General features: G+C 42.0%; 1 protein-coding gene across 20 annotated transcripts in view; it reads left to right on the top strand.

Moving 5' to 3' along the window:
- CADPS (calcium dependent secretion activator) overlaps window positions 1-14,022 on the top strand; it is a 220,897-nt gene that overhangs the window by 164,633 nt on the left and 42,242 nt on the right. For 13 of the 20 annotated variants that reach the window (XM_042799819.1, XM_042799811.1, XM_042799810.1 and 10 more), the window contains 4 exons: window positions 27-35; window positions 4,456-4,612; window positions 5,590-5,731; window positions 12,369-12,515. In XM_042799819.1, coding sequence (XP_042655753.1) covers window positions 27-35; window positions 4,456-4,612; window positions 5,590-5,731; window positions 12,369-12,515 — 455 coding nt within the window. The remainder of the gene's footprint in view (window positions 1-26; window positions 36-4,455; window positions 4,613-5,589; window positions 5,732-12,368; window positions 12,516-14,022) is intronic. The other 7 variants (XM_042799818.1, XM_042799816.1, XM_042799814.1 and 4 more) reach the window with 3 other exon arrangements.

Genomic DNA, 14,022 nt, shown 5'->3' with positions numbered 1-14,022 from the left:
CATTCAATCTTGGATGATCCTGGCAGGGGAAAGAGGTATGTGACTAAACCGAATGAAACGAGTCACTCCTGTCATATTTCGTGCATGCCCTCTCAGTGCCATGTTTCCTACTGGGATTTTACCCGGGTTGCCCTCGCTTCCGTAACTTTGACCGAGGAATGTAACAGCAACTTTGAGTCGGCTGCTTGCGGAGCTGGTAGCCTGACACAGGAGGGTAAATGTGGCGTAGTAGTCCAGTCCATGCATGTAGCAATGGGTATATTTTACGAGCGCTGCAGTTACATCCCAACACAACCCTACCTGCCTGGACTCTCTCCTCAGCCTGTTGTTACCTCTGTCGTTTTGCATTCACCCGACCTCTAGTACACTGTGGTGGAGATGGACTAAGTACTACACGAGTGCCTAGAATGGTAGTGGTCTTCCCCTGGTTTTGTCTGTATGTGCCTTGTACTGGATATACAGTATTTATATGTAGAGAGAGAATATATGGGGTGAAGAGTGAAATAAACTTCATTTTTACAAAAGCAAGGGGGTGCTCAAGAGCGCCGCGCTTGCACACGAACTGCGATAACCTTTTCCAAGGATAATGATTTGTTTTATTCCACTCATCACCAGCACAGGCGGGATGTACAACCAGCTGGGAAGGAGCTGTTTTTAAACGCAGGTTATTTTGAAAATAGTAGCCTTCTGAAGGAAGTGGATACGGGGCCGGTCGCGTTCAGCCAGCCACGCTGCCGAGATCCTCACCAGGAGGAAGACTCAAAACCATTCTCCAACACCTTTTGCGCCACAAGGTTTTGATTAGAGACAGAAGGTTAATGCCAACATGGATAGGAGGCATCCCGGTCCCTTGTTCTGAATGGTGACCTGGAAGGGTGAAATTCATCTCTCCAGAAGCCCGGCACACTGTCGGTACGTTACTGAATCCCTGTCCTGAGGGTGGCTGTGGCATTTCAGCAGTGTACAGGCAGTTGGCCAGCTCTCTGCACACTTTGAATTGCATCCAAAGGAAGAGAGAGAAGAGGCTGGGTGGTTTATCACTGATTTTTATTACACATTGTAGCCACACTATGATCTCACTGTGCAATGAGAATTGCTGAGGTATTGCACTTTTTTTTTTTTTTTTTTTCTTTTTTTCAAATTATTCCAGGTGGGGTTTTTTTGACATGTTGTTCTTTCACCTGGAGAAGGTTCGAGCTGCAAGGTGCGACTCTTCAGTCTACTTTGGATGTTCAGCAGAAAATTAAATCACACCGCTTACTGAAGAAGTGCTTTAATTTACTGAAAACCAACAGTTTTTGCAATTAAAACATGCCCCTTTTTTCCCCACATGGACATCCAGGCAGACTCCCTAATGAGAACCCGGAAAATAACACTCAGAGCATGCAAAATGTTCAAAAAACATTACAACAGAAGTACCATGTCTAGTCAGTTGGGTTTGTCTTACCCATAAGAGAGAAGCAAACCAGTGCAGGCAGAAATGCAGCAGAAACCGTGTGCCTACGTCTGTAATCTGTGAGAGCGGGAGGTCTCTGTCATTGTGTCATCTCTCCCATCAGATGTCTCCCACCTCCTTTCCCGTTCCTCTGGATGACTGATGGCAAATGCCAGAGACAATGGCATTCACCTATTTTTAAACTTGTGTTTTCTCTCTCTATGTATACGTATGTGTATATGTATATATGTATTTTAACTCCTTGAGGTCATACATATATACATGTGTATCCATGTGTAAAATATACAATAATAGGTGTGTTTGGCTAGAAAGCACACTTCTTTTTTCCCATTGTGTTTTGACCAAAGCAGGTAAGTAGATGGTAAATAAATGAAATGTTACCATCTTGAAGGAGATTTTCAAAGTATGGTGTTAACTGCTCCCACCGCAGGAAGGTTCGGTTCACTGAGACTAGGGAGGAGGAGGTTGAGGATCCTGACATAAGTTAGGGACTTAGAGAGCTAAAATTTTACTTTTCCACCAAAAGGGAAACTGTGACTGGTTTGGGCATATTTTTTTTCCACAAATGATCACATGCTTTTCTTCATAATTTCTCTTAAAACTAGCCTTTTTTTTTTTTTTTTTTTTTTTTTTTCCTTTTTCATGGAAGCAGGTTTTTATTGCAGGACTCTGAAGTGTTTATGTTGGGATTTGTTGCAGAGGATGTTCTCTGGCCTCCCCTCTTTTCCCTCCCCTCAAAATGCCGGTTGCTGTTGTTCCTTCGCCGCGGTCGCTCTTTGCCCGCAGAGCTGTGGGCAGTACCTGCCGGGGGCGCAGCGTGGCAGGGCCCTCGGCAGGCGGGGGCACAGCCAGAGGAACCCCGGCAGAGCAAGGGTCGCTCTGGCATCCTCCTTGAAAACCACAGACGAGCGCTGCTAATTTTAAGGGGACCCTCGGCAGCCCGGTGGCTCGGGATCCGCTCATTTCCCACCTGCGCTCTGGGGAGAAGGCTTGAGCAGGTATTGGGAGCAGACGCGGGTCTTGATGTTTTCTGTTCCTGCGCGGTTTGGCAGCGGTTCGACGCCTCCCGATGCGGCGCTCCGATGCTGGGTTGTGCCCCAGCGCCAGATGTGGGGAGGGGATCTGGGGAGCATTGCCGCGCGTGCTCCCTCACCTCGGTTTCGGCTTTCCCAGAGCGACGACGCTGCAAACGCCCAGGGCCACCGCCACCACTGCCCCTGAGCTTTCCAAGCACCCCAGGGCACTGCAGCGGTGCCCGACGGCTTCCTCCTCCTTGTTGCGTGGGGCTGGGGACAGTTTGCAGACAGAGGAGCCCGGCGTAGCCACCTTGTCCCCATGCCATGACGACACGGACACTGTAACCTGCCGGTGTTGCCGCTCTGGGCACAGAGTTTGCCCAGCCCACCCCTGGGTGCACCGAAGACATGTCTTTGTGGCACAGCCCACCTCATCCACATCTTCACCTCCACCACAGGGCAGGCTCATACTAAGACTAGTTTGGGGGTTATTCTGTTATTTTCATTATTTTACATCTTGGACGTGCTTTGGGCACATAATGCCCAGAGCCACGTTCAACCTACCCGTGTCTTCACACCAGTTTTGTATCAACTCACAGAATAATAGCAGAGCCGTGTCAGTCTGCGTTATGTTTTGGGGGAACGAAGGAGCGGAAATAGTCCCAGAGACCCCCTGCCAGCATCACTGGCAGCTGAGAAGTCAGGCCAAAATAGGAAGAATTGGAGGGGTCCATGGCAGTAACATGGTTTTGGCGCACTGCTCCCTCTCCATGGCCAAGTGAACCAGCAGCTGGAGTTGTGTTCAGTTCATCAGTGAATCAAACTGAACCCTGAGAAAGTGAAAGTCCATTCTGCTTATCCATGTCTGCTAAACTCTGCAGAAAATACCCCTCCCTGACTGGCAATTCCTCTTCAAACTGATTCATCTAATCCCAGTCTTTTCCGTTTCATCTCCAGTCTTGTGCCTATGCTAGAGATTTCTTTTTCTTGCAAAGTGCTGGAAAGCTGTTTCTTAGATCCTTTAAGTCACTGAGTAATTTCCTATCACTTCAGAATGACAGCACATGGTCCTAATGACAGCACTTCTCATATTGCATGTTCCCAGCCAGAAGTGATTACTAAACACGCATGCATGCGTTTGCAGCATTCACATCTGCGCCATGTATGATGTGAATGCCACGTCAGAGAGCCCGTACAGTGAATTTTAAGGACCCATGTGCATGAGAATGAGTTACTTCACTGATATTTTTTGGTTTTCAAGTTTAGATATATTTTTTTTCCTGCCTCTGTGAAAATATAGGCTTGCCGTAGATATTTTTTTTTATCTTGGCATGTTGATAATAGAGCTTTGTAATTGGTTTCCTAATCAGTAGCATTATGAAGGTGGTAGTGTGTTTCTATGGATGTGTATGGCTAACCATGTAAAATGAACAGTGCTGTAATAACTTTTACTGGTGATGTTTGAAATATCTCTAAAGGAGAGTGTGAGTGATTTAGGACAGATTTTAATGTCTTAGGCTTCTAGTTTTTCAAGACAAATAGAAGTAGTGAATTAAAATAAAATTTAAACTGTTGAAAAACACAGAAGAAAACCCACAAGCCCAGTGAAGAATCTCCCAAATTTCTATACTTTAGAATAAGAATTAGTTGATTCTTTTTCTGATAATTAACATAATTAAAGATGAAGTCATTTATTGTAAATTGAACAGACGAACCCTTCTCTGCCACGTTACAGCTGCGTGCCTTTGCAGTGGAGCTCTGAATAGATCCTCTACAAAAAACCTTTGTATTAAAATAGCAGTGCCTAATTCCTGTGATTAGCACTGTCTGTGCAGGCTAGCACTTTAAAGCACTGTTCTCTTTACAATAAAGGTAGTTTTCATGGGATGCACATTTTTTTTTAGATAGGTGGCCTAACATCTTTCCTTGTGCCTTATTAGAACTAATACACTTCTTTGTTATCTTTTTCTACCAACTCTGAAGGCCTTTGCTTGGTGGTCAGACTTAATGGTTGAGCACGCGGAGACCTTCCTGTCACTGTTTGCAGTGGATATGGATGCTGCGCTAGAGGTGCAACCCCCAGACACCTGGGACAGCTTTCCACTCTTTCAGCTTCTAAACGATTCCCTCCGTAGTGACTGTATGTATTGTATTTTGATCATTTCTTTTTCATTGGGCAGCTCAGGTTACCGATAATATTTTCAGCGTCTCCATACTGCACAGAGATGGGTAGAGATTTACAGTACATAACCTTACCATCAGCTTGGTTTTGTACCATTTAGACTAGAAAAAAAAGCACAGACACCCCTTAAATCAAATGCCTCAGTGAAAGGTGAGAAGTTGAACTTTTATTTTGCTTCATCTTCTCAAGGCTCTTGGTAATGGCTGCCTGATAAGCAGGGAATTAGGTACTCCATCTCACTGTCATTAAATGTGGGTATCATTTTATATGTGTACTGCGTTTACTCAACATGGAGTAAAACGGTCCCTGCTGTTTCTTGAAGGGAGGAAGATATTAAAGTGAATGGAAGCAGGAGTAGTTCAGGAGAATAGTGCTTTGTGAAATAAGGCTCTTCTCCAAAGCACATGGACCCATGCCTTCAAACCCTGTGAGGATTTGGCACTCTCCCGGGTGGTCCAACTGCTCCCCAGGGAGCTGGTGGCAGAATTGGCATTGCCTTCAGTTAGGTCCCAGACCAGGGCCCCAGTTAGCCTTCAACAACCACATAAAAAAGCCAGGGACTCATCCTCAGAGGGCAATTTCCAGTATCATGGTAGTGAGTAACCGAAGAAGAAATTATTCTCCTGCATGAAAAAGCCATAATGTTTGCCATGCTGTATTTCTTACATCCATTTTATTCACAGGAAGTAATAACGTATTTGTAAGTTTAACTAATGGAAAAGAAGATTCATTGTCTGCTTATTTGTTTGGAGTAAGAAGCCATTCCTGCTGTCTTTGTCGTGAACACTGGTGCCTGATGCCAGCTCCTGTTATGTTCTTGAAGTTTCTTCCTGTTCGCTGACAAAATTGTTGTGTAATGAAGTGCCACGCTGTGGTTTGTTACAAAGGTTTTAGTAACAGTAGTGTCTTACTATACTTTTATTTATCTATTCTAGATAATTTGTGCAATGGAAAATTCCACAAACACCTCCAAGACCTGTTTGCTCCACTTGTTGTTAGATATGTCGATCTGATGGAGTCCTCAATTGCACAGTCAATTCACAGGGGCTTTGAGCGGGAGTCATGGGAGCCAGTAAAGTAAGGAAACCTCCTTTGATACAATCGGAATTTGGGTGCAAATGGATGGAGATTCATACAGAGATGAATTAGCAAACATTAGAGTGGACATGCAGAAAGTGATTTAGATTTTCTAGTTTAATGGTAAAAATAGAAGGCCTGATCTCTTCAGGGTTTTCAAGTTAATAAGGGAAATGGTATTTGCTTTTTGAAATGCATTGCTGCCTCAGTTTGAACCGTGCGTCTTTGGACATGGAAGCATGAAAATGTAAAAACCTTCTCAATTGGCATGGCTTTTTGGATCCCTTTTCCAATGCTGCTTTTGAATTCAAATATCTCCTTTTCAGAACAAAAAACCTTGCTTCAATGTGTTCAGTCCAGCCCTAAGCCCTGTGTGAGTTATTGCTGTATTTATTCTTCCCAATACTCATTTTTGCCACCCACTCCATAGAGGGATAGTGCAGCATTGTGCTTCTCACATCAGCCCCACAGCTGATGGCTTCATGTGTCTGTCCCCATGTCCCAGGGCAGCTCTGTGGGTCTCAGCTCCCTTGCCTGTAGGATTAGGCGGGCAGAAACTAGAGTGAAACACGGATGAGGTGATTCAAGCAGAATCAGTTATTAAATCTGGAGAACTAGGAGTTTACCAGCAAGAAATGAGTAGCCTGAGAGAAACCCAAATTGAACTCAAGAGCTGGTGAATGATAAAAACGCGGCATGTGCTTTGGATTACTGTTGTTATTTCACAAGTTTTGAAGCATTGCTGAACCCTGTCATGCTTGCTCTAAAATGCCAAGTCATATACTACAAAGGAAAAGAACTGACTTTTCCTTCTAATAAATGTATTAAAAGAGAAATATTGACCCTTTGCAAACAGCATGAGTCTGACCATGCCTCAGACAGGGGATTGGGACCAGGTGATCTCTTGAGAGACTATATTCCCTGCTTTTTTGTGATTCCCTAGGCAAAGTTAAGTGGTGCTGCATTCTCAGAGGTTGCTGTATAAAAGAACGTGTGGTCTTTCAGGGCTTTTCACACCAAATATGTTCCGTTTACAAGGAAAAGAGATTTTGTTCGGCAGCCAGCCTCCCATATGCAACCTGGAGTCTGAGTACCCAGGTTTTTTCCTTTCTTTCTTGTGCATCCTCAGCATCCGTAAGGATTCTGCCTGCCAAATCTCAGGCCTTTTCTTGACACCTGATCATCCCCTCTGTTTTGAGTGGGGTTAAGTGGCTGGCGTTCAGGAGCCTCTCTCACTTCCCATTTGCTGTCTTTGGTCTGCAGGCTAACAGGATTAAAAATCCTAAAAAATCTTGTTTCAAATAAGCAGATGTGACCCAGAAAACATACAAGAAATAGATCTTTCGAGTAGGAGAATGCCATTTTTACAGCCACTCCTTCAAGCAGAATTGCACTTTGAAGTTAGCATTAACTTTACTTTCAGAGTTCTGCTTTAGTAATGAATATGTTTGTATTTCCTTGTCTGTTATGAAACAGAGGTAGTTAATTCTGTGTACCTGTCTACCTCAGTCAAGCAGTCATTAAGCAATTAGTTCTGCTTTTTCCTTTTGTCAGAAGCTGATATAATTTTGGCTTTTAATGACTTCTGTGGCTGAACTATAGATGTCTGTAAGTACTTGGCTGTGGTACTTGCCTGTCAAAATGCTTTGTCCCTGGGTATGCCATTATCTATAATTTTCAAGTTATCTTTGATAGTTATAAAAGATCTTTTCTTAGTTCTCTTGTAATGGTTATTCAGTTCTGGAGTTCCAGTTACCGAGTGCTTTGCACACTGCAGTTTCAAGCCAAAGCCCGGGATGGACTATCTGCCTTACAGACTTGGGTTTTTAAAAGATTTCATCCATCAGGAAAGTGGGTTCTTTTCACAATAAGCTTATGTCCCTCTGGTGAAAAGGTGCACTCCAGGGTTTTTTTCGCTAGTTGGTATTTTGTTCTTGCGTCTCGCACACAAAAGTGCAAGTTGCAAGTGCTGGCTTAACGCGATGTGACCCAGTGAAGGAAGGTGCCAGCAAATGCAAAGAAGGTGGTACATACAGTGTAAGGGAAAAGTGTGGTGTCATTCCTAGGATCTTAGGACACTTTTGATGCACTGTTCAGGACTAAATGTTAAGGCATCTTCACCTTTTGCCTCCTGGGCAGACTACCTGCTCCTCTTTGTCTGATCAACAGTGAACTTGCAGAAGAACTCAGGTCAGAGACTTATTTTGTTTGTTTTGCCCTCCTGTATCTACTGCTTCTCCCCCTACATGTCCATACTGCACGTACTGAATTTTTGGCCATTGATTCTCAAATAGTTTGGACCAGCCAGTTCCCATCCAAGTTGTGGCCTTCCATTGCCACCTCTCCAGCAGAGCTTTTGGGGAGTTGGGAGCACTGCAGTATCTTTTTCCATGGCTTTCCTCTGCTTTGAAGAGAGGTCTTCAGGTTGGCCAGAAAAGGTAGATCATCGTGGCTGTCCATTCCACGGAGCTTACTGTTGTCCTGCTTTGGATCTCTACAGTGAATTGTGAGAAAGAAATCTCATTATCTCTTGTTAACCAAGAAATTATTCCACAACATAGAGTCTTTTGAAAGGGTTTCTCTATGCTCGTACTTGCAATCAAGGCTGAAATATGTAGCCCTCCATAACCTGACCAGATGGCAGTTTGCAAGCATATATTTCTTCTATTTTCATTGCTGAATACTCTGCACCTTATGCTACAAGTTAGGTATAGAAATCACAAACAGTGAGAGAGATACTGTTAAGTATTGAAAACATGGGGGGAAAAAGCATTGATGTAATGTGCTCATGAGGGCTATGTAATCTGCCTCTGCAGAGCTGCTGAATTTGCAGGGGGTCCGTGCCCTATAGCTAGAGCAGCTGGTGTGCTTGTATGAATCCACGCAGAGAAATGTGGAACGCTTGTCCTTCGCACAGTCATCCCAAATATGGAGGACACAGAGTAGGTCTGTTCTCTGGTGAGTTGAGAGGTCTTGGAAAAGTAGGGTTTGCAATGGGTTTTTTTCATGCTAGCTTCTCAGAGAACACTGATTTATCTTGCAGCCAGCAGACACGTACGTGTGTGTGTGTGTCTCTGTGTGTGTGTCTGTGTTGAAAGATCTTTTTAAGCAAATGTTAAAGCTGGTGCAATGACAGCCCATTTCAATCACTTGACTAGGACGTTACTCATTGACCTGTGGCTGTCTCTGCCGCACTGTAGTCCTGGCTTTAGCATCTATTAATTTCTCACTAACCCTTTGCAAACTATTTATACATGTATCATTAATATAAATGTAAGAACTTGAACAGTATGATTATACTAATCATTTGATAAGGATGTACTACTACAAAATGCTAGTGAAAAATGTTTCCCCTTAAAAGAAGCACTGCTGTAGTGAAAATGAGTATTTTTGTTACTATTCTGGGTGTCAGTCAGAGGAAGAGCACAGATTTGACTGCCTACTTCACTATCAAGCTCTTTGCTTCACATCGAGGCTTTTGTGAAAAGATTTGCTCTTGAGCATTTGCTCAGCCTAGGCAGTAAGGTAGTAAGCATTTATAGTGATGGAAGAGACAGGCGTTTGTGTCTTCCATCACTGAATCGTTTCAGGCATCCCGTAGGAACTGAACATTTGAGTTTGGAGAAGGGTCTCGTTTGGCTCTATTCTGAAGCCAGGAGACAGCTCGGTAAAAATACTGTGATTTTTCTGTCCTTTCAGTACTAGGGCAACTCTACAGGAGCAGCCCCTGTGCAATTGGACTTGTTTTCTGTGATCGGTGCTGCAGTACAGTGTGAGTGTTGGGATGTTGTCCAGGGGTATGTTGCCAATCTGTTTGCACTGAGAATTTCCCAGCAGACAGCACAGGTGAAAGCCATTTATACAGCTAGCAGACACAAATGGGGGTGAATCAGAAGCAGCCAAGAAAACAAGCAGTACAGCTCCAGAGAATGCGTCTTTTATCAAATGTATCAGGATCCAGTCCTGAAGCTGAGTCGTCTTAAATCAGACAGCCCTCATCTTGTTGATGCAAATGCCCACATTCTCTGCCTGATGGCTGAGGTTATATTTAGCCATCTATATTAAATAGGCATGGCTGGCTTCTAGAAACAGTTTCTCATCTTGGACCTGTAGTTTTATGGTCTGAGCAACTGCAGGCTGGAACATTTGTTGGTAATATTAATCATTTTTTACAGGTCTCACTGCAACTGTTAGCCAGATAATTAGATCGGTTGAACCTGCAAAACTGTGCATGTCAATTCAGGAGGATATTTTTAAAATTAGTTACTGTATGTTAACATAATATACTCCATTATTTTGCTGTTTTGTTTTGTTTTAAGAGTACTAACTTATTCTTGCAACATATCCTTGCATCAGCAAAATAATGTGTTGTATAAAAGAAATATGTTTCCGTGTGAATATAGTATACTGTTTACTCTAGAAGTCATATTTTATTAATACAGTGTTTTTATTAATATAACACTGTCACTTCTTGAATTTTAATATTAAAACCAAAGGTCCTCTGATTTATGTATTTACCATCTGGCTAAGTTATTTAAGTTGCTTTTCCTTATACATTTATATGTTGTCCACCTCTTGCTATTTTTTTATTTATTCCATATCAGTATCTAACCACATGCACTGCCATTTCTGAAGATTTAACACTCTCAATCACTATGAAGTCTCTGTCTCATTCAATAATCATATCATCTTAATAGCAGATACAGTATGAATGGAAACAATGGAGAGCTTTGTTCGTTAGTAAATTCTCATATCTGGTTACTGCCTAACAAAGAGGACAAGCAGATAGCATGACGTCAAATCTACTAAGAATCACAGAAGCAAAAGAAAACAAGAACACACTTTTTTCTTTTTTCTTTTTTTTTTCACTATAATAATACTTTGAATTGTGGTTTTCCTCCCCAACAAGGGATTTTATTCACAAAGAGAGGATGAGGATAAAGTCTGTTCCCCAAGACTTACCACCAGTAACAAGCTGAGCTTTTTCAGAGATGTGATTCAAATCTTCTGTTGCGATAGGAAACACTTATTCTGTATAGGCAGCTCAATTCCATTACTTTGATTTTTGATATATAAAACTTGCAGTAAGAAATGGAGTTCTAAATATGCCTCTAGGAAGTTGCTAATATTATAATATTCCTTGAAAGATATAGTGCATAATATGACAGTTTTCCAAGAGTCCAGATAATGCTGCCTGTAAAGTAACTAGTTTAACCCTGGGGAATGGGAAAGACCTCCTCCTGTGTCATGTCCTGGTGCAGTCCCTGAGAGCAGGGAAGTTGGAACACTGAAGCTGTGCCCACGCACATCAATAGAAGAGCTTTCAGTAGCTTCAGCAGTGCAGAGTGAAGCTGAAATCCTGAAGTCCTGATTCCATTCTCACTGAGCCCAAATAATGAAAACTGTGTCAAAGCATCTGGTTTTGTTCCTCAAATGGGACTGTAAAACCATCTATAAATTGTGTGCCAATAGTATGCCATATAGTATGACTAGATTAAGGCAGACACAAGATACACTTCTGAACTGGCTTCTGATTCCCATATCCCGTGACATTTTTATTTTGCATAAAATTTAGCTGTGATGAGATATTCATTAAAACAGAATTAGACCAATTATAACATCTAGAGACCTAGCACACTAAAATACATCAGGGTGTTCTGCAAACTTCGGGCATGTGGTGCTGTTATACTGCACGTTGTTTCAGGAGAGTATGTTGCATTAAATTAATAAACTGACCCACTTTTAAAAGATCTCTATTTGCATAACAGTTGTATGTCTGAAAATATTGATTGAAGGCATGGTGTCTGAGTACACATGCTAGATAAATTAATCTTTGAATGTCTTAATCACCCCATGGCCCATTTCCCGCCAAGAAACATTCGTATTCCAGTCCTGGATTTATTAAGTGCAATTCATTCAAGTGCACGTGTAGAGCTGGGCAACCTGCAGGACCCGTTTTCTCCTCACCCAGGAACACAAGGGCAGGATTAGGGCATGAGTCTTCACCGAGGAAGAACCTTGCGGTTCATCGTTTCATTGCTCCAGGTTAGCACATCATCGTTATTTGTAGAGTACAAAATAAACAAAGAGGTTTTGCAGTAAAATCCCAACTCCTGAATTTGGTGAGAAGAAAATCTCTTATGGACTTCTGCAGGGCTGGAATGTCAAAGTCGCTGTTGATTATTGTGAATGCAAATTCTCTAGTAGATCTCTTAGTTTAGCTCTTTCTATCCAGCCTGAGTGTTTAAGCACTGAGCCTCACTTACTTACAAGATTTTTCTGAGGAAAGGTGGCTCTGTGTGCTTTGAAATGGTATCAGGACTTGAAGGTGGAGTTATTTTCTGTGGGTGTTTGAGTTCTCTGTTAATTTGCTACTTTGTGATTCTTCTTCTTTTCATTCTGTTTTTGTTTTTTGTTTTTTTTTATTTTTTTAAGTAACTTGCTTTTTATTGCAGACTGCAAACACAGTACACTTAAGCTTCCATACTCATGCTTCTTTCTGAAATGTTTTGCTTTGTTTTTTTAACTGTTGTCATGCTGTGAACTTTGCAGATTTGTTTATAAGTGTCATGTGCTTCTGCTACATCTGCATTGTCACTGTTATGGTATTTTTTCTTTCTGTCTGTTTCTTCCACAGGAGTTTAACAAGTAATCTGCCCAATGTGAATCTACCAAATGTGAATCTCCCTAAAGTACCAAATCTACCAGTTAACATCCCACTAGGCATCCCACAAATGCCTAGCTTTTCTGCACCGTCATGGATGGCTGCTATTTATGATTCTGAGTGTGTATTCAGTTCAAATTAGATCTCATTTAAATTTAAAGTAATCTTGGCATGGATATGTATTGTTTGTTTCTGTGCATTATATAAAACTTTAAAGAGTGATACAGTTAATTAGATGTTTTCTGAATGAGACACTAGTGAATTTCTGGCATGTGTATTTTGAGGGTTTTTTTGTATAAATCTTGAAAATTTGTCATACTCCCACTGAGAGTTTGAGCAAGTATCTTGCTTTACAAAATAGCTGTCAACAATGGGACACAGTCTGAACAACACATGAACCACAGAACTTATAATGCGGCATTATGTGTCTCAGCAAAGAGTTTTGTCCAAAAGAGATGATGAACCAATTTCATTGCCAGTCAACCAATTTCTGTGGACCAGATGTAGATCTAAAAGCGAATCTTATTTAATGCAAGATCTGTGTTTCCCAGATAATAATTTTCATCCTGATTTTGATGAAACAGTTTAACAAAGAGGAACACCCTGCAACAGTTTGTATTTGTGTTGGGGGAGGCCCCAGACAGCAATTAAAGCTCCTTAGCCATCATTACAGCCTGAATAATGCCATGACCAACTGAAGAAGGGTATTTTCAGCATGAGCTTAGATTATGGCCTGGAAAATCAATCACGGTGTCGAAGCAGTTGATCTGTAGGAGCTTCGTGCTCTGTGCTCCCAGCTCCCTGTCCGGGTGTCCCAGGGTGCATGGATAGAGCTCAGGGGGGACGTACCTCAAATCCTGAGCACAGGTTAGGCAAGTTCTCTTCTTATAGCAGATTTCCCTTAGGAGTCCCAACCACGAAGCAAGTGTGGAGGGTAGTACACAGTGGGCTCAACCCAAATCTTGTCATTTGAGGTAGCTTATCTCCCAGGATTTTCTACCACAGGAACTGAGATCTTGCCCGTTCTCCTTCTAAATTCCTAGAGGATTATTTAGGGTTGGCATGGGGTGGTCTCAGCCAGCACTGCACAGATGTGTTACTTTTTCCCCACCTTCTGACTTAAAAGATAAAACTGAAGAAACCCCCCAAAACTACACCCTTCACTGTTACTAAAACACCCTCAATTACATCTACACCTGGAGTCCACCAAAATGCCTCTGCCATTAGCCTTGCTCAGGCTGTATTGCAGAGCAGTGGTAACGAACCAAAGTAAAGCAAACCCTGATGTTGGATTTTTAATAGATTTTTAAAACTTTTTAAAAATTAGCATGGTCATTTATGTTTTAAAGCTATACAACTCATATTCATGCTAAGATAGCTATATTAAAGGCTAGCTTAGGCAGTTGTCTGTAAAGAGTACTTGAAAGTTTTAATCTTTCTCTGTGCATGCTTTGTGGTATTGCCTTTGAAAAGATAAGAATCATGTCATGACAGAAAATTGGATAATTCCTCTGAAAACACTTGAGCATCAATGGTATACTGCAAGCTGCCTGCATGATTAGAGTAATTGTGGTGCTCACAAGCAAAATATTAACAGTGCATCTTAGAAATTAATATACTATGTTGT

The sequence above is a fragment of the Tyto alba genome, unplaced genomic scaffold (assembly GCF_018691265.1).
Source record: "Tyto alba isolate M040663 unplaced genomic scaffold, T.alba_DEE_v4.0 Super-Scaffold_3, whole genome shotgun sequence".
NCBI lineage: Eukaryota > Metazoa > Chordata > Aves > Strigiformes > Tytonidae > Tyto > Tyto alba.
Note: the sequence above shows the minus strand (reverse complement) of the source record. Positions and strands in the feature narration are given on the sequence as shown.